The following is a 20,815-nucleotide window of genomic DNA, read 5'->3' on the forward strand; positions in this document are numbered from 1 at the left end:
CCCTCTGCCCCAAAAGTTTAGATGAGTTGTCGCTGTGAACAAGATACCAAAGTGTCTCTGCTGCCTTTGTGCGCGGTACCCCAGCAAGAGCTGATAATAGGGCTGAAAAGCGTTTCTGATAAATGAAGGCACTTAAAAGAGTTCTGTCAAGGGTTTTTAGAAGATGTGATGTGTCTCATCTGTGGGAGTTGAGCTGCATGGAAATAAACTATTAGAGGAAGTAAGTGTCTTTGCTCTTAATGGAAAAAGAAGAATCATAACTTCTTAGCAGGAGTGACAGAACAGTTTCACTGTCAAGACTGCTGATACTGAAGTTGTAATCTTAAATACAACAATCTGGGTTCCTATTCTTGCCATTAGATGTAATCAATAACAATTTCAGTAAATACGATCTTTTGCTGCAAGTCTACCCTTCCTTTATTGAGAAATTGCTAAATTTTTCATCTGGGTCTCTTCTCCTACCGCAGGATTACTGGCCTGAAAGGCAGGAAAAACAAACTTCAGTAAATCTCTTGTAGAGTTATATTTGTGTAGGGTGGCTGTGCTTGTTCACACACATGCAAAAAACAAGTTCTTCATCCATCCAGGGTTTTAATGCTCCTTCTAAAGCTGCTTGTTAGTGATCGTTGCCTGCTCTTCCGTGGTGTGGTGGGCCGGCCTTGGCCAGCTGCCAGGTACCCACCCAGCCGCTCTCTCGCTCCTCCTCCACAATGGCATGGGGAAGAAAATAAGATGAAGAAGCTCATGAGTTCAGACAAAGACAAGGAAATTGCCAGTTACTGTCATGAGCAAACCAGACTTGACTGGGGAAGGTGAAATTTATTGCCAGTTAAAATAGACTTGAATGGTGGGAAGACAGAAAAAAATTAAAACATCTGCCCACGTCCACGGGTCTGGATATCAGATGGGATTTCACTGAATCGAGATGGTGCCCCGTCGTTCTCGCCCTAGCGGCAGGCAGGGAGGACCTGTCCCCAGGAACTGCGGCCATGGAGGATGCCGTCTGGCTGGATGCTGGTGGGTTAGGGTGTTGGTGTCTGACACTTGCAGATGCTTTGCCAGCTCAGCCTGTGGTGCTTGTCCCTGAGGGAAAGTTGTTTCGTGTCCCTAATTGCAGACTGGCTACATTGGTGGCGGGCACGAGGCACCATTTTGTTTTTCAGCCCTGAGGCAGAAGGGTGGTTCCCTGCCTGTGTTCAGTGTAGATTAGCTGGAGCTGGGCACTGGGATCAGGTGACTAATCACCTATAGACTGACTAATTAAGCAATAGGGTAGGATAATGGCATGTTATGGCTTACCGGTGACATGCCTCAATGGGTGGGCAAGCAGCTGAGGGCCAGGCCCTGCTGAGCAGCTTGAGGAGACCTGGCGCCATGGAGTGCCCTACAGTAATGGCGAAACACCCATTTCATGGAAGACATGTCAGATTTCTTCATCTGATGGTGAAGAAATAATCGGGCACAAAGTTATTTTGGGGGAGAGTCCCCGGATTAAACCATTAGTGATTTTCAAGAAAACCATTTAAACCCCCACCATAACAGATTTCTGTTTTAACCCGTGAGGAGCTAAAAAGAGTGACCCAGATTCCTGTAGAGACTCTTCTCTGAGCGGGGCTGGAGGTGGAGGAGGCCTGCTGCTTTCACAGATAACGCCAGGGCCTGAGTAACCTTGACATTTAAAGGGGGGAAAATTGATTTCCTTTATCAGCTGGTTGAAATAGGAAATTGCAGAAGGAACAGAAGAAGCTCTGGGAGAGACAGTATTTAAAAATACTGTGTTACTATGCTTTGAAATTGGCCTTACATTGCAAAAGCACATCTTAAGACAAAGACATCAAATTCCACCTGCTGTTTCTTTGTGTTTAAATTGAGAAAGTAATACATGTCGAATCAAGGAGGAAGTTTTATGGCTCTTTTAGTGTGTGGTTTCCACCACCGTTAATATTTCTCTTGATGGTCTCTTTGACAAAAGCAAGAACTATTATTGCAAATGTGGAGGCGAGACAGCAGGGCTGCAGTGCTCAAGGTGGCACATGAAGAGGCCTTGGAGAAGGAGCTGCTCCCCAGGCTACTGGAGCCTTGCAGTATTTACAGCACTAGTTTGATTCCTGTGTCGTCTCCTTGATTTGTCCCCAGAAGAATCACTAAATGGCTTCCTTGCTTCCTAGGTGCTGGAGGTGGGATAAAACCCCAGTTATTAGATCCTGTGAAGTGGTAGGCGTTATGCACTTCTGCTGTAGGTAGGACTCGGGGCGGGGGGGTTGGTTTCAGCAGGGATGTGGCAGTGGAAGTGTGTTTTGGAAAAGCTCAAAGGGATGACAGAATTTATGTGCAAGACTTGAGTTGTGTGTTACTGAGAGAAAGATGAGCTTGTGGATGTGGCTTCAGCAGGGAAAATCAAAAGCAAATTCTGCTGGAACACAAATAAAAAAACCTCTTAATTTTCAGCTGAGTTAATTAGAGAGAATTCAGAGTTGCAGAAAACAGATCAAGATACCACAAGCTGAGCAGATAATGCAGGAATTCAGGTCCCTGGTGCAAAACTGCTGAAAGGTTTTCTTTAACAATTGAACACTACCCTCTCTAAAAAAAAAAAAACAACACACAGCACCCAAAACCCCTCAAAAAACAACAAAGCCCACCACCCAAGTTGTTACTTCAGTGACATTTAAAAAAACAAAGCTGCATTTTCCTACTGTTCAAAATATCAGGTGCTTTTGGCCAGTGTAGGAATGACCCGGTGAAGAGAGTGCATTGATTTCAACCAAGCAAACATAGCAAACTATTTAAGTGAGCTGTTACAGCTTATTTAAGTAGACTTGGCTTGAAGAAAATGACATTTTTAAAGACAAAGAATAAATAGTCCTGGAAATGCGTGGTGACTATCCCAATTTTGCTTGCTTTGTGGCCACGCTGGCCACAAAAAAAAAAAAGTTTTCTTCCTGAGCTGTGTTTTGATAGGAGTGTCTTAAGCTTCCCTGTGAAGCAGCTAAAGGCAAGGCTGGTGTCAATCTCCTGCATGCCATCAGGCACGTTTAGCTGGATAATACACCACCAAGATGGAAGCATAATCAGGCTGCTTTGGTATCCTCTGCTTGCCGGCTTGCGTTTTGCTCGAGAATCCAGTAAAGCCTTAGGCCGTGCTGTTAATTGTCAGGGCTTTCAGGGCTCCTGGCATACACATGCATAATGCATATATGGCATACAGACAAATACTGAGAGATGAGATTCAGAGTAGAGGATTTCAGTAAGGCTAATGGGTTTAAGGAAATAGCGTGTTTTTCTCGTTTCAAATAATTGGTGGGTTTCTTTCATTTTTTCAATGTCTGACACTTTTGCTTAGCACAAAGCACTTTATATTCTAGGTCTCGCCACCCAGATAACTATTTTCTCTAAAAATTCCCACTGGCTCTGTTGTGTGTAGGTATAATGAGGTTTTATGAACACCTGTTTTACGTTAGGGTGTTTTGCTGTGTGTGGTGTATTTTTTTTTTTTTCCTTTTAGCAAAAAACCCACAAACTTTGCTGAAAAAATAAGTAGAGTACCAGTAGGCTTCCCACTGAATGTCTGGGAGCTGCCTTGCTGGTGTGGACCAAGGAGCTGGAATTTGGCTGTCAGCTTTTGTAGAGGGGGCTGTCTTTGCCTGAAGAAGACATGGCCTCCCATGGTGGTGTGGGCAATGAATTTTGTTTTACTTACAAAAACCAGACCAGCTTATTGGGGTGGATTGAGTTTGCTACAAGCAACTGCACTTGCTTGCAGCCTCTTCCAGTCAGAGCTGGGGTAATGTTAGCCTTGAGGATCGGCCTTACGTGAGTTTTATTGTGTCGTTGCTCTGGTAACAGCAAGTCTTAGGCATTTATTAAAGGAAGCAGGGATATTTTATTTTACTCTCTAGACTCCAATCAAAGGGAAATTTTGAGGTTTCTTTCTACAACGGTTTTTGCTGTTAACAGAAAATTTGCACTGGCTCTGCAGAAAGCACGTTAACCTTTTTCTGGTCTAAAAAGGATGATTTTTTTTTTTACCATAAAAATCAGCGCTACTTTTTTTTAACTTTGGAAAATAAAGATCAGACCTTGCAACACTTGGTGTCCATTTTCTAAATGAAAACCTGGGCTTTTAACACCATTTTGAAAAATGGGGAAAAAGTTTAGAGGAAACTTGAAACCAAGAAGAATTAAACATTCTTAAAAACTTTGCATACGCTCAATGCCACGCTGCTTTATCAGCTTCAATTCAGAAATCATCTCTGAGGTCATTCAGGACTGTTTTGGAAGCAGGTCTTGCAGTTATAGGGCAGCTGTTGGGTAAGTTTGTTGTCTTATACTCACTCTGCCTTTGCTGAGCCTGATTGCTGAGTTACCTTGAGATGGTATTTGAGGTAGTCTCTTGGTTAACTCAGACCTTTATTGTAAAGGCTTTTAAAATAATTTTATTTTATTTATTTTTTAAAAAAGAAGATGGGAACCTGGTAATGACACAGATAATCTGTTCGTAGAGAAGAACAACTGGGCTCCTCCCTTTGGTTTTAGGAGCTTCTCTGTACGTGTTCTTACAATATCCTAGCACCCCACTTCTACTACATTTGGTTTTGCTCTGTCCATCCGAAGTAAGACGTTTCTTTTCTCTGCTTCAGTTGAAATCCCTCTTGTTGCTCAGTGTTTCTGTTTGGAAAATCTGCAAAGCCTCCTCAGAGGACCTACTGTTTCATCTGGATTCAGAACCAGTTGATGTCCTGTCTGCTGGGACTGGTGTCTAAGGATGTGAGGGAACTTGCTGGGAAAATACACTTTGGTGTTAATGGATTAGGATTTAGTAAAGTCTTAGTTATTGCTTTACTTCTAGTTTCTTTTAATCCGGAGTATCAAAACTAGAATGCTCAAATTAAGTATTCATTATAGAATGTTCAAATTAAGTGTTCATTATTGTGTTTTGTTTTTCTTGCAGGGAAGTTATCCAGTGTGGGAAGATTTTATAAATAAAGCTGGGAAACTGCAGTCTCAGCTTCGGTAAGTTTTGTGTTGCACAGTCAAGATCCCCTACAACTCCTTGTATGTGCAAATACCAAGATTAAATGCAGCTTCTACCAGGATAATTTGCTAAGCATGTCCTAGTAAAATTGTGCAGATTTCATAGTCAACACCCATGCATGTAAGTTTTCACGTACTACTACTGCTGGTTTAATGTATTTAGGAAAATACATAAGCTACCACCAGCTGTATATAATAAACGTAAAATGAGCTAAATTTCATGGTTTCTGATGGAAAACTGGAAAGATAGTTTATTGTTGTTTAGTGAACACACATTTGGAGTTAGCCCTATGTTGTCCTTTTTATTAGTGTAGAATACAGCAAATTTATATTAGAAGAGGGCTCAAAATATTAAAGGGTCTTTGGTAGACTTAACAGCACTTTTTTCTGCCTTAAAAACTAAAGGAATTCCTGTGCTGGATCATTTATCAGTGATTATTAAAACCTATGTTACTGGGGTATACTTTGCAAAAGGCATTCTGGGTTACTTAGTAAGTGCCATAAGTATCACACTCAGACAAATTCTGTTATCTCTAGAATTCATTCACTTGTAAAATTTGTTTCTACTAACAAGAATCCAAGCTCCATTTCTTCACAACTCCGCCTGAACCACAATCTGTGCTATGCTCTCCAGAGCATCAGTGTTTTTTTCACAGCAGCAGCAATGGTAACAGGTATGATTATTGGCAGTCTATCTTGTGGTTCTGCCTTGCATTGTGGACTGTTCCTGAAGAAGCTAGGGTTTAGGCTTATTTGCCCTAAACAGCTGGAATATGCTATTCTGCCACGCCGTGCCTAAAATATCATGCTTGCATGTGGTTTTTCCATTTCCAGCAGTCATGCCACATTGAGTGAGTGTGGAAGAAGCAGAGGAAGTAGAGAAAGAAGAGAAATGGAAAACTTTCCTAGCCCTTTGTACTCTTTAAACACAGACCTTCTGGGAAGGCATGAGGGATAGTTTGTTTATTCCCCAGTCCTGTGGTGTTGCATTCAATCAATGTAGTGCTTTTCTAGCTACAGGAACGTGCAAGCAGGCAGCTTGAAAGCCTGTGTTAGAGGATTTGCTGTTCATTTCTAGCCTTTTGCCTCTGGTTCATTTCTGTGTGCTCTGATAAAGGAGAGCAGATGTCATCTGAGCTGGAGCCAGGTCTTCCTGGATCTTGTTACTGGAGAAATGGAACTTTGTTATTAGCAATATAATTAATAATTAACAACATGGTACACAAATAACAGCATGACCCACCAGTTTGGAAGAAGAAGAACACAAACACTGTTAAGGAAAATCCCAGAAAAGGTTATCTGGTTCCGGGGCTCAATATTGCTAGCTAGCTGTCAGGGCTTTTTTTTCCCTCCCTTTAATCTCCTGGGCACGTGGAGGGTCCTTATGCATTTGGTTGGTCCTCTCAAGCCTGTTGTGTTTGGGGTTTTTTTTGGTGTTCAAATCTTTTGTGCTGTCAGTAGGCCATTTACTACATTACTGGTTATGTCCTCTGTATCTTGAGCATATTTGGAGTGAGACTTGCATAAAATCTGACCTAATTAAGCAGTCCTGTGGACTTTCTGGCAGAGGATCAGCTTTCCTGCAGGTCTCCTGGGGTTTTCTGAGGGTAGCGAGGAGCCCTTGAAACAAAGTGAAGTTGACGGTCCTCCTTCAGGATTTTGCTTGGAGAAACTGACTGTTGCCATCAGGAGAGGAAATCAGAGTTACCGTTAGAAAAGATGTGCAGAAACAGAACCACAGGGTAACTGTGGAGAGGGCACAGTTGCAGTTTACCTGTAGAACCCTGGCCTACTTTCACTTAAATTGGGTCAACCAGACTATAAACCATCAGAAATCTGGTACCAACCTGAGGCATTTAGGGCTTTGGGGCCTGCTTATGTAGAACAAACGTGTTCAGAAAATTGTAACTCACGTTTGCCGTCTGCTTGAACAGACGTGTGGTCTTTATGTGCTTTCCAAACCTGGAGGGAGATGGAGCTAGCAGGGTTGACACTTTGGATTATGGAGTCTGAGATTGCTGGTGTACCTCTCAGGAAGAGACCTGGTTGGAGGAGCACTGGATCAGAAAGGCGTTTTGTTTATTTTGAGAGTTTGGGGGTTATGTTTGTGGTTTTTGTTTTTTTTCCTTGAAGTGGATATTTTTTTTCTTATTTTCCATCTTTTCCATTTGCCTAAGAACTCCAGACCAATCTGATTTCCAAGAAACTTCTATTTTCTGTTTCAAGGGATGCTCATGCTTCTTGGATGAGAAATTCAGGAAAGTGTTTGGCCAGGATCCTAGATAAAAGGAAGGTCCTGCATGCTTATTCTTAAAATACACATGTTCCCTGGAAATAGCAGTGGCTGTAATTTGTACACTAATGGGTGCAGCATAATGTGTGTTAGATTTGTTTTTCATGTTTGACTGCTTAATGTTAGTTCATCAGAGGAAATCAGCTAGAAGAGGGATGTCTGTGCTCTTTTGAAACAGCACCTGTCCTGTGCAATTCACAGCATGGAATTAGCGTGACTGCCTCCAAGTCCATAGTACTAACACAAAGCGAGGAAGGGATTAAGAAATGAAGGAGGGAAAAGGCTAAAATCGGATATAAAAGAGGATATTTTTTTGTGGCCCTTGCAAGTTCACAGTGGTATTCTTTATAAACCTAAATGTTTTTGGCAATAATTAAATAGGCAGCAATGAGACACTGCTAATGTTTTGTTATCTGTATGCATTTCAGGACTACAGTAGTAGCAGCTGCTGCCTTTTTGGATGCCTTTCAGAAAGTGGCTGACATGGCTACTAATACACGTGGTAAGCAGATGTGTCAATATTGAGTTTAACAGAATGCTGTGTGGTTTATACCATTTGTCGTAATAAAAAAAAGTCTAACTTGTTACATTGACAAGCAGATCTTTGAGACATCTGTTAGATGGACTTGCACTTTGAAAAAGCGGCACGTGAAAAAGGAAGTCATCTTTACTGAAAAAAAAATGCTGGAAACCTGTAATTTAAATGTGTCATCAATCATATGAACGCTTCTTAATTACCATTTGAATTATATGTTGATGAATAATATTTTAGAAAGCAAGATTTACTGAAATCTGTATTCACTGACACTTCTGTACCTTAAGTAAATGTAAAAGGCTTGATATTCAGCTGGTATAAATAAATGTAGGGTTGCTGAAGGCAAAGCTGATACCAGCTGATGCTGTGGTCCTTGGGGTCTGCAAATAATGGTGACAGTAGCCTGTACTTATCTGCTTGAGGAAAGGCTTTGCTTGTCCTTCCTCTTTTTTAAGCCTGACATTACTGGTCAAAATTAATTTTCCTGGGCTGTGGGCTTCTCTGGGTAACAGTCTAAGCTTCTTGGTGAGTATGGAGGCCAAAATAGTACAGCTGGCAATCTTTCCAGGCTGCTGAGTTGGAAGGAACCAAAAGACTGCTCTCTGATGTTGGATGCCCAGTGACCAAGGCATTGTGTGCAGATGTCCCTGCAGCAGTAGGGCATTCCCTGTGGTCAATGTGTCCCTGGGCTCTGTTGCTGAAGAGCAAATCCGAAGTGCATATATCGCTACTGAGTGAGTTGCTTTTGGTCACCTCTAACCGTAGAGGTTTTGTAATGTTGTGGTGGTTTTTATTTTTTAAAGTCCTAATATGTCCTTGGCATTTGACTTGGAGAGTAAGAGAGTAATATTGCTAATGTGAAGAGTGTGCACTTCCATTAGCAGTGTGCACGCTCAGCCAGACTTCCTTTTCCCTCCGTTTCTGGCTGACAGGAGTAGTAGCAGCTGCTGGAGCAAGCCATAGAATGACAAGAGGGAACAGTATTTTTTTTTTTTCCTTTTTAAAGCTGATATTTACATTCTGATAAGAAGTTCCTCATTATATGCATACCTTCTGTAAATTATGGGTAATCTACTCACATAAAATAATAAACACTCCAGAAAGTGGAATAAACTAAGGATGAGACCCAAGGCAGAACTTAACTTGGATTTCTAACTTGTCTTCCTTTGAGCATGTTCTCTTCTATTTCTTCTCCCTCCTCCAAAAGGGAAACAAAGTAAACCCTACCAAAATCCTTGAGATTTGTCTTCTGGCTGTCCTGGCAGACTTACAGAACTTGCATTCAGATACCAGAATGACTGAAACTCTCCTACTCCTGAACAAAAATGGCTTGTGCGGATTTTTGAAGGGTATTTTGCACTTTCTGCTGTGTTATTTGGATCATGTCCAACAAGCATTGTGTCTTGTCTCTTATCTCTTCGAACACATCGTTTACAAAAGGAGCTCTGTAAATCCAAGCTTGCCAAATTTGTATAGCTCCTCTGTTCTGTCTTTCTGCCTTCCCTGACTGAAAGGATGGAAGGGAATTTTGTTTTTATTTTTAGAAAGTGATGTTCTGGGCAAAGAATCAAAATTCCAAGCTAGTTGGTGGTTCTGATCTGCCTCCCAACCCAACTTCCACTCGTGCCCATTGGAGTATTTACATACAAGTCTTCCATTGCCTTGGAGCATCTCTGAGTTTGCTTGTTTATCCTTTAACAAATACAAATCCTTCTAGCGTGCTGTGGGCAGGGATAAAAGCCTGGCCCCGTTGAAGATGATGACAAAACTGCTTATGACTTACTAGGGCACAATTTCATAAAAATGTATGTTGCTGTTAGTATAAACAGCTATATTCAGAAAACAAAACCAAACAAACTTAGTGTTTTTCTTCTCAGACGTGGGGATTTTAATGGGCTCCCAGTTTTCCCTTTGAGGGATTCTCCAACTTGGAACAATTCTTTGTTAAATTTTGCCTGATACTTACCCAGTTTATAAAATCATGTATTTGATTGTCAAACACTTGACTGTGCTTCACACTGTTTAGAGGGTTCTTGGTTAACAGATTAACCAAAGTCAGCAAAGTTCATGTTCAACTTCTGGGGATATACAAGCCATGTGTAGCACTTTCCATGACAAAGGGGAGGAGGGTTGGTGTATTTTAAATCACGAGGCTGGTTTATCATTGCATAAGCCAAATGCTTCTTCTGGGAACCGTATATGAAAGCGCTGAAGCAGATGCTTGTTCTGGAGGGACAGTGTTAGTTCCTTGTAGAATGACTGAAGTGTTGTCAAGCTGAGTGCTGCATTTTATTTGTAATTGCTTATAGTTTTATAGAAAGTGTCCTGTTATTTTAAGATCCACTGATCTAGCTGATGAAAGCATTTTATCAGTCAGCAGAAACACTCTCTGGCTACTCTTTAGTCTGTTTGCATCAGCATTAGCTTTGAAAGAAGAAAAAGTGTTTACATGGATGTACATGTCCACAGATACGCAAGAGGAGATGATTACCTTTGCAGATAGCGAGTGTTCAAGTATGAGAGCTTATGTCCATCAACTCCAGTCCTTGTTCCAGCTGATAATCTTTCTCTACCTTGTGTGCCATTGCCACGTTTCCCAAACATTGGCTTTTCCCTTCTAGTGTGACTTTCTTTCTGTGTTGTTTGCTTCCTTGTAATTCTGCAATGGTCACGATGTTTATCTTCATATTCCCATTTGGAGCTCAAAAAGAGGGCATAATTGGAGCTCTGCCTATGGTAAAACCTATGGTTGGATTTTTCTGATAACCTGTACTTTGCTGTATTTTCTTCACATTGTAGCTTTTGAAGTAGGAAAAACCCTCAATGTGAAGTACCCGGTGTTTTGTGGTGACTCTACACAAATAAATTTTCCAACCAGCTCATTTCAGCCTTTGCTTCCTTTGCTGTCTCTCTGTTTAGATGTATATCAACCCAAAGTTTAGTCTCCCTCATTCCCTGAAATCAGTTCAGTTCCCTCAGTTCAATGCTTTTTTATTTCAACCTGACAAGGAAAAACATGGGAAGAGTACTTCCGATGCATCTGTTGCCAAAAGGTTTTATTTCTGTGGGTCTGATCATCTGAAAAACATCATTTGGATGGGGGACTCAGTCAAGTTACATTGCTAATTCTCAAATAATGCTAGCTTTATAGGAGCGTGTGCTGTTTATTGCTGCTGAGATTTTGTAAAAACGAAATTCCTTCAGATGTTTCGACTTTTGAGCTCTGACAAGATATATGCATCTATCTAGCGGTTTGTATTATTCAAGCTACATCTGTTTGGCATACAACCTGGTAGAACTCGATAGTCTGCAGTGGAATTTGGTATTATTTCTCACTGTGATTATTAGAGTACTCACAAAGCGTTAAGTTAAATAGGTACTTCAGGATACCTTTAAACCCCAGTGAGGTTTCCTTTTGGGGAGGTATGTGCTTGTGAGTTTTAGTTTGGGTTTTTCTTGTATGGCTTAAGTTTTTCAATATCTGAAATTTTGAATGTTTTTATCCGCATCAATTCTAACTGAAGCATGAAGGAGATTTAAATCTGTTTTCATTTAATAACTATTTACCTGATACTTTGTGCATTAAAAATTTATTTTCCTATGAAAGCAAGAACTGTGCATCCCAAATGTAAATATGTATCGCATATAAACATACTGTAAGTTGGGCTTGAACAGTATGTAAAAGGATGTGTGTAAATTGCTGTGCTTTTTGTGTACTAGTATTCTCTGCCTCTGCATTTGAATGTCCTTTGTATATAAGTGCTAGGATTCAGGAACTTGAAAAAAGTAGGTGAGAAGAGTAACTATCCTCCTTGTGCTATGAGGGAGATTAATGTCAGGACATGCATACTTCTCATTTCTACTTAATACACCATCAGCAGCTTCCATGGAAAAAACCTGCCCCAATCTTGCCTACCTGCATCTTCACAGCTGTAAATTAAAATTTATGCAAAGATGATATAAAAGCTTTGATTTACCCTGAAGCTTAAAATTGATCTTCAAAGTGAGATTGTTAATGAGGCAGCTGATATCCAGTCTTGTGGGTTTTTTGTTTTTTATTCATATTGAAGGGTTTTACATATACATAGGTGTGTTTGATATTAGCAGATTAGTTAAATCACTTCAAAATATGTTTTGGTGTATCACACGGCTGTATCTGGCCAGTTGGATTCCAGGGATTGTAATGCTGTTTGAAGTTGCCTAGTTTCAACTTGGCAAGTGCTACTAAAGGTATGTTTTCCCTGCCTTTGGTAATTTTGACATCTGTCATGCTGGTTGGTGTTATTTGTTTTCCATCTCTTTAATTTTACTGATATCTGAGAGGATTTTTAAGGCAATGCAGAGCCACTGACAAGAGTTGCAGGAAATTCCAGTTGAGGGTGCCTGGTGGGTGGAGAGGGTCTGGGTTGGGGAGAGAAGAGCTGTGGATGGTCAACCAGCTACAAAGGGGTACTGACCAGACCTGAAAGCAAAACTGAGCCCGAGCCTCCATAGCACGCAGCAGTGACAGGGTACCAGAAACTCCATAGCCATTTTAACGTTACCCTTTTGAGGAGCAGGATATTTGAGCCTGGAAGAAGTGCTGCATTAAAATGTTTGTGCTTTTTTCAAGCCCCATGCAACTTTATCAGCACACAGAGATGTAAAAATGGTTTAATGCTTTTACTTACAAAATTAAATGTGATTAATATCTGTGAGTGTCTGCCTTGGGTAGCTCTTGTACTGCAGTATTCAGTGACTACTCTTCATGTTTAATAAAGCTGCTTAAAATAGTACCTTTGCTGCAGATCTGTGTTCCTGGGCAGACTCTGCATCCATATTGCTCCAGGTATTGTGTGAGTACATCTTCAGGTACTCCTTACTCTGGGTGCTTTGTTGTCATCTTAGCCAGGATATAAATGGTATGTATTGAAGTGGTTTGCCAAGGTGACAAACTGCACAAAATGTTGCAGTGCTGGAATTAGCATCTGTTATCTTCCAAGTAAATGCACTTAGACCTTCTGAACCAGTATTGCGCTCACTGCAAATAAGGCATGGTGTGACCCCAGGGACAAATCCTTGGTACCACAGCGAAATGTTATGGACAGTACTAAAAGGTGACTTGTCATTTATTTGTTTTTATGAAAAAGAAGAGAAAAAGGAAACCTGGGGAGGGGAAAGACACCACAATCTGTAGCAGTAAACTTAAAACCTGTATAACATTTCAGAAATAAATTCCTGTGCTCCTGGCTATGGACTGGGGAGCTATGGTGATGATCTGTGCATAACTTCAGAGTGAAAACAAAGCTGGACAGAAGAGGAAGGGAGTTCTTGTCAAATTCTTTTGTCTTTCTGGCTCCTTTAGTACTCAAATAACAAAACCTTTGTTTGAGCTTCCTGTCAGTTAAGATAAGACTTTGTAATAAGCACTTATTCCTCCCATGGAGTCTTTGAAGTAAAATAATAGAGTCCAGGCTTTTTCTTTGTGGATTTTCAAATATAAAATAATCAGGAAAAAAATTATTTAAATGAACCAATCAGTCTTTCATTATACTTTCATGAAGATGATGCAAAACACAGGACCAATTCAAAGTCATTGGCAGATAATTTTGAAGCTGGATGCATATTACACATCTGTTGCATTTTGAGAAGTGGAACTTGGAAATGCTACTTTACAAGTGCTAAAACTACAAAACACATGTATAATGGGCAGCGTTATGTTATTCTCTGTTTCCATATTCCTGTCTTTCTCTAAACAAGCAGGAAATGTCAGTCCATGTCTTTTAACAAGTGTGGCACCCTGAGAACTCTGCTGCTGATGTGAGCCCATTTGGCTGGAGCGGTCAAAATGGGATGAACAACTTAGATGCCTAAAACACAAGAAAAGTGGTTTGGTTATTAATAACTAGATTTTATATTTGAGGGATTAAAAGGGATGCTCTGCAGGTAAAATGTTACCGTTGCCTTTTCTTTGGGTAAGTGCATGCATTGCAGTGTAAAGAAATTTTATTTATTTATTTTGGCTTTTTTTTCCCTTGAGGTCAAGGCAAAATCTAGCTCAGGGTTGTTGGCAGCATTTGCGCTGCTTTGATGTTCCTACCTAAGGAGACGTTTTCAGGGCAATAAATAAAAATAATTTTTATAATAACTTACATGGTCAGCTACCCCTTGGTACAGTATACGGTGTGATGCTTAAGTAGGGTTTGTATTTGCCCTACAACACAGTATTTTTTTGAGCTTAAGGTGCTCTGCTAAGAGACTGAAGTGTTGTTAGGAAAGGGGTAAAGCTGCCAAGTGAATGTGTATGCTAACAGAAACAGAAAATTTGAATGCAAGACTAACTTCTGTGAAGGAGAAAAATAAAAGGATGAGGGGGAAGAAGCAAATAAGCTTCTTTAATACTTCATCCAAGGAGTGGGCAGGTGTGTCAAGATAGGAATGGCTGGCCTTTTTTTTTCATGACTGAATGTAAATCAAATCACTGTCATCTGAACCGGAAATCTTTGGGAGTGTGGGGAGGAGGAACATCGCAGAGTTAATTTTTCATATACGCAATCTTAGTTGTAGCCCTTCTCTCCCCTTCTTTGTGCAGCTCTGTTGCTTTTAGTAGGTAGAGTGTCAGGCTTGGAATGGACGGACGGATGGATGGATGGATTGTTGTTCCCAACTACATGATGACTTTGTATCTTTGTGGGCATCTTCACACGGAGCACCTGCACTTCAGTAACTAAATACTGGTTTTGTAGTTCCAAAGAATTTTCTCAGTCTTAGCAATAGAACCAAACTTTCGATGTCTTAAACATCCAGTTTGGGAAATAATGGAGATGAATCATAAATGGCTCTGAGCATTTCCTCTGGATAATTTATTAGGTTAGAAGCAAAGATGCAAAAGCATTCTTTTGATAGTGGGACGTGGATTTGAAAATGGAGGCTGAGGTTTTGGTTGGCGGTTGGTTTTCCCAGTGTAGCACATGCTTCTGTGGTGGTAGATCCCCTTTCAGGCTAATTCAGTCAGCCTTTTGATTTGATAAATTGCTAGTTGGCACATAGGAACAATTCTATAGTAACCACAACAAGAGAGTTGTTGCAGCTTTTATTTATTTATTTTATTTTTATACCTGTCACCAGTTGGATAGCAAAGATAGCGGAAGATATGTTTCATTGCATTTTATTAGTATCTTATTCAGTTGCCATGAGACAGGGAGGTAGTGTGTGGTGTGGGAGGAGAATTTAAAAATTGGTTCAGACTAAGCTAGATTTCTGTGAAGTAGGGTAGTACTGCGTGCCTTGTGGACATTGCCCGTAATGTACGGTGGAGGCAGCAGAGCAGTTGCTGTGCTTCTACTGCCTCATCCCTTGTGCCTTACAGCTCTCTTGAAGTATAGATTCAGTGATTGTCCTCTTGTTGGTCACCTCAGAGGCGGCTTCCAGGAGGAGATAATGTGTTGGTGAAGGATGAGGTTGGTGCTGTCAGCTGGCTTCATGCAAACTCGCCAGACTTCTAGGGAGGTGAGCGTGGACCTGACCAGAGTCCAGGCAGGCAATTACCTCGGCCTCATTGCACCCCAGTCTGTAAGTCCCTTGAACCGCTTGCAACATTTCTTTATATCAGCAAGGCGATTTGTGCAAAGGCTGCGGTATAAAAATGCGTGCTTTGACTTGGGATGTCTTCTCCAGCTCGCTAAGTCTGTTCCTACCGTGGCTGGACAGAAGTTATGTTTGCTTCTAATGACATAAGAGGTAGTCAAAAAGTGAAATTGCAGGCTCCGACAGACTAATGTTGAGTGGAGTATCCAGAACAATGGAGCTCTGTCTAATCGTTAACAAAAGCATTAACGAAAGTCAGTAAGAGAAGCACCAGTGGCATTTGCATTGTCTAACAGTTGTTTTTTTTTTCTCTCCATGATGCAGTCTGCCTCCCAGAAGGATGCTCCTCCACGTGCCTTTGGAGGTGTCAGGACAGTAGATTGTATATGTTCGCTCTGCGTATGTCCATGCAAACTAGGGCTCCTACTGCCAGGTGATTTACTCGGTGATATGATTCATCTCATGTTTGCATACCTACTGCTTCCAGGGAAACAGTGCATGTTCATGGTAATAATGAGGTCTTGCTTAAAAATAGACCAGCTTCCTTCATTTTCTTGTCCTTCTGTTTGCTTGATGATTTCTCGGGTGATGCCAGCACAAGTGTTTGTCCCTGTTGCTGTGCAAGCTGTTCACCCCTTCCCTCCTCCCCTACATGTTAGTTTTCTTCAGCGAAGCAGTTCCCTGCTCTTTTCTTGCCTGGTTGAGGTAGCAAAACTTGCACTGTTCAGGGTGCATTTAGAGAGTTGGGGAAGAGTCCCTGCTCCCTCTTGAATTTCACTAGAAAATTAACATCTGCCTAGGACAAGAAGTACATTGTGCTGTGTGTCTTCCTCTTCCACTCCCACGCCTGATGTTCAACCTGTAGAACTACTTCTGAAAAGTTAAAATAATTACCTTGCTGTTTCGCTTCAGGGCTCAGAGCCCTCCTCTTGTCTTTGTGCTTTCTACAGTGGTTTTTCTTACAAATTAATCTGTGACCTGCCCTCCACTCGGGTTGCTTTTTTGGACAGGATGGAGAAAGAAAGAAAGATGGGCTGTTTCCAAAGGAGCTTTGGGTTGTGACCTGACAGTACTTCCTGTAAAATGTTTGGACTCTGTGTACTTACATTTATATATGCTTAAATCTTTCTGTTGCTTTGCAGTTTTGCTTTTATTGTTGCTTTCACCTGGCCTTCTTGCATGTAAAAAAGCGTATGTTTTCTAATCTAATGAAGCCATTGAAAACTGCTGGAACCTTTGGAACAGCCATCCTTACACAGGCTTTGTTGAAACCACTTCAAAACTAATAGCAGTGGCAATCGTGTGTGTGGGAGGGGAGGAGAGCACGTTCCTCTGCAGCGTGGTGGTGTCACGGGGCAGAAGAGGTCTGGGTTTTTACAATCAATCCCTGCAATTGTTGTGAAATTCTCATCTCCTGCAGCATTTATTACTATGTAAAATTGAAATCTGCATGATTTCCTGCTGTGAGCGCCTGTGCCGAGGGACTGGTTTCTATAGTAACTAATATCAAGGAGCTGGCTGGGACTTCGCTTCAGAGCTGTATTTGAGCGTATTTTGCAGTCGATGCAATTGCGTACTATGAGTATTTGATTGATGACAAACAAGAAGTCAGAGATTGTGGCTGCCATTGCTGCAGTAGTAGCAATGTGCACCTTGGCATGTACGTTGGGGTCTAAAAATACGCATTTTGCAAAATGGAGTTGGAGGTGAGGTGGAGAGGGGTTGTATGTCTTTCCCCCCTGCACTGAGGGAGAGCTGCTGAATGGAAACACTGAAGAATACACCGATGGGTGCTTGTTCAGGAGTCACCTCAGCCCACCCTGAAGTGAAACATAAGCCTAGGAACTGGGTCCACTTTCTCCAAAGAGTAACAGCCATTGCTGTTGCCACTGTTTTGTTTTGAAGCAGAGCTAGTGTTTATTCTGCTGAGCATGATAAATAGCACTGTTAATGTGGTTCCATCTGCAGGACCAGTTTCTGCCCTCACTTGGACTCAGGCGCACCTACTAAATGTATTTGTTTTACAGGGTTAAGCAGGGAAGGGAGTGGAGAGGATTGAAGCTTGGCTTGTAGACTGTAGGCTTTCAGGGTGCCAGGCAATATGGAAAGCCTGGTTTGCACAGTTTGCAAGTAGTCTGGAAAGGCATCGTGGGGTTAGGTATATGAAAATGAAACTTAATCTTCTGTTTAGAGTCACTTTCAAAGTAAAAATTGCATCATGTGGTGGAGGTGGGGAAGGAATGCAGAACAGTGGTCTCTGTCTGGAGAAGACCTCAAAGTACAGAAATTGGACCTAGGCAGGCAAGTAGTTCCCCAGAATTGTGCTGAGGCCAAACTTGAAACTGTAAAATAAGTTTATGGCACTGATGAAAGAGTCTGAAGTGTGAAGATGTCTTTGTGTATGACTGAAGGTCAGTTTTCATGGCTGTGCTAGAAAAGGAGGTGTGTATGAGCATGTGCTCTCTCTGCTTCTCTCCCAAGCCCTCTCCCGCAAAAAGCCAAGCATCTTCGAGGAGAGGGTGAAGTTGTATGTCTTATGCACCTGTAGGCATGCACACATGTCTGCACACACACCTGGTGAAGTGAGGAGTGCCGTTTGCTCAGCCAGCTCAAGGGGAGCTTTGACCTGGCCACCCCAAGAACAGCCTCTTACTTGTTTGGTGTTTGGGGATGCCAGAGGGGGCTGAGGAAGGGGAGTGTAGAGAGGAAGAAATGGATAGAGGACAAAGAGGAGCTGCATGTGTTGTGCTGGGAATATTTAGGGGACATCACATACATATTCATGAATAAATGAGGCTTTTTATTTTTTTTTTTAAAAAAAGTGTTCAGACAGGTCATCTTTTATATTCACTGCTTACGTATGCAAGTCCATAGTAAAAAGTATTACAGTGATTTTTAAAAAAAATGACTGGATTAAGCTGGTTGCATCAAGAGAGTAATGATGAATTTGGATAATCTGAGGTAATTTGACACTGAGATATGACCAGATTAACAGTTTGAGAAGCAAGATTGGAAACTGTCATTCAAGAATATAATGACTGATGTTGCTGAGAAATTGTCTTCATCTGCGTGCTTGTGTAGAAGTAAAAAAAAAAATATCTCCCTTTCTTGCAAGCAGGTAGTAAGCAGAGTACTGAAATGAGGTCTTAGAGTAAGAATTTGTTATAAGTACACAATATCGTGATGCAAGTCTGGAACATTGAGTTGTTATAAATAAATTAAAGCACATTTAGTAAATACTTAGTGTATATTGTGATGGATTATCCCTGTTTTTAATGCTTGTTCATTTTCTGCTAGTTTGCAAAATCACTGGAGTCCAATAGAGCACATTTTCTTTTGATGCTGTGTGAATGTGTATTCATTTTAAATCTAGGTTATCTTGCATGGAGAATAGCAGCTCAGTGGGAGTGTTAGTCACTTTGGTTCAAAGGTAAAGAGTTCACATGTAGCTCTTCTGTAGCTACTATAGAGGCAGGAGCCTTGGTTATGAATATAGTCAAGGGAATGTTTGAGCTCTTAAGCTGAAATTTAGCTTGCTGCTGGGGAAGTGAGTGCTGTCACTGAGTATGTACCACGATGCAGAGCCCTCTTCAGACTGTGTGGTTCCAACGCACCATGCGCATTCAGGATGGATAATTGATTTAGACTAAGAGATTTTAATCTTTCATTGTAAGCTTGAGGCTGACCTTAGCAGGAGTTACAAACTCCATGTTTCTCAAGCTGCATTTTAATAAGGGTTTTAGCTGTTCTCTCTGAAGCGGCTGCCTGTTTTCAGAGACTCTTTGTTCTTCACAATATATTGTCTTTGTTGGTAGCCATACTAATTTAACGTGGCTTCCAAAATTAGGAGTGGGAGAAAAAGCCTGGTGTATGTTCCCAGCTAGGGTGGAAGTGCTGAACTTCTGGTGTGCATCTATAGAGATAGTGAAGAAGGTGGTTGAGCTGTTATGTAGGCTGACTTTATGCACAGCATAATTCAACTTAAGTTTAGATGTGTTTTAAAAGAAATGTACTTGTTAGAGTAAAGCTTTCTTGTTGAGTCTTTGTGTTAGAGTTAATGGGTTCTCTCACAGGAAGAAAGCTGATGCCTTCAAAAGTGCATACAACCACTCACCTGCCCGTCATCAATATTACCAAGGGATTTTTGAACCGAGTGGCAAGAAGTCTGTCCTGTGCTCTGTGAAGAGGTTGGTTAATGGAGGCTAAAGCATGGTCAGGTTAAGAAGTACAGCTATTCAGTATCCTTTCCGAAGCTGCCTGTCTCTAATGTCCTATTTTGACTGTTGCCTAATGTGTTGAAAATGGTCAGAATTTCAGCCTCTCTAGATCTCAGTTTTTGACGTCATCATCATCATGGATAAAGCAACGTGTATTTTTGTGTTAATGCTTAACTTCTGCTTATTGCAAGTTAGTCCCAGTTTGGTTCCAAATTATTTTCATGTGTGATTTTTGTCAAAAAAAGGAAGCTGAACTCAAAATTTGTGCCCTCTAGGTCTACCCAGGAGCTGAAGGATGTATGAATAGCTTTCTTCTCTCACTTTAAGAGAAAGGGTCTCTTAGATGAAACAGGTTCAGCATGTGAAAAGCTTTCTGTGACCAATGGGAGTAAACATTAAACATTAATGATGCAGCTTTAAGTTGCATGGAAACAAACTGGGGCAAGTCAGTTCATTTTACCTTTGATTCACTGCTTCTGACAGTTACAAAGAGAAAAGGTTGAAGAGAAACAAGGCAAATACGAGTCTCTTCCTTTAGCTCTTTCTTGTAATGACATATTTTGCCCCGAACAGTAGTTTCAGTATGTAGATGCACAGAATTTATAATTTTGAAGTATAACTTGGATTATTTTTTTTTAAAGCAAGCAATGTGATAACAGCAATTTACATAATTGCAATGATTTCTAGTTAAAGGGAGATTTAGTTCTAGTTAAAGGGAGAATAAAATACAGACTTCCAAGAATAGCCCTGAATTGTAGAGGTTTGAACATCCCCTGGGATGGAGGTGTGAATGGTAGTTTGACCACAAGACTTGGATGTCAAACGTTGCCAGGCGCATCTGTTTTGTATGACCTATTTATAGCAATGAGAATGTCTTCTGGTCTTAGTATCTACAAAGTTTGTGCAAGTTACTTAATTACTTGTTGTTTTGGAGAGCCAGTGTGAGATGCCATGTAACTCCTGCAAAGTGACTACATTAAAAGTACAGGGTCTGGAGTTCGTGTCACCTAATTTCTTCAGTAATGTTGTTTAGGATCCTCGATGTACTGTTTTGCATGCTCAGAACTACCCCAAAACATTACTGGGGCTGATCAGGTGGGTACCTGTTCACAGGATCTTGGTGGCAGCCAGATTTTTATAACACCACCACCTTCCCCCTTCCTCCCCCCC

The 20,815-nt window shown here is 41.1% G+C and overlaps 1 protein-coding gene across 1 annotated transcript in view; it reads left to right on the forward strand.

Annotated features, from left to right (window-relative positions):
* Positions 1-989: 989 nt before the first annotated feature.
* Positions 990-20,815, forward strand: part of MTSS1 (metastasis suppressor 1) — a 113,637-nt gene continuing 93,811 nt past the window's right edge. The window contains exons 1-4 of the mRNA XM_009695191.1: positions 990-1,017; positions 4,664-4,767; positions 4,952-5,013; positions 7,756-7,829. Coding sequence (XP_009693493.1) covers positions 990-1,017; positions 4,664-4,767; positions 4,952-5,013; positions 7,756-7,829 — 268 coding nt within the window. The remainder of the gene's footprint in view (positions 1,018-4,663; positions 4,768-4,951; positions 5,014-7,755; positions 7,830-20,815) is intronic.

Source organism: Cariama cristata, unplaced genomic scaffold, assembly GCF_000690535.1.
Source record: "Cariama cristata isolate BGI_N322 unplaced genomic scaffold, ASM69053v1 scaffold14992, whole genome shotgun sequence".
In the NCBI taxonomy this organism is placed as follows: domain Eukaryota; kingdom Metazoa; phylum Chordata; class Aves; order Cariamiformes; family Cariamidae; genus Cariama; species Cariama cristata.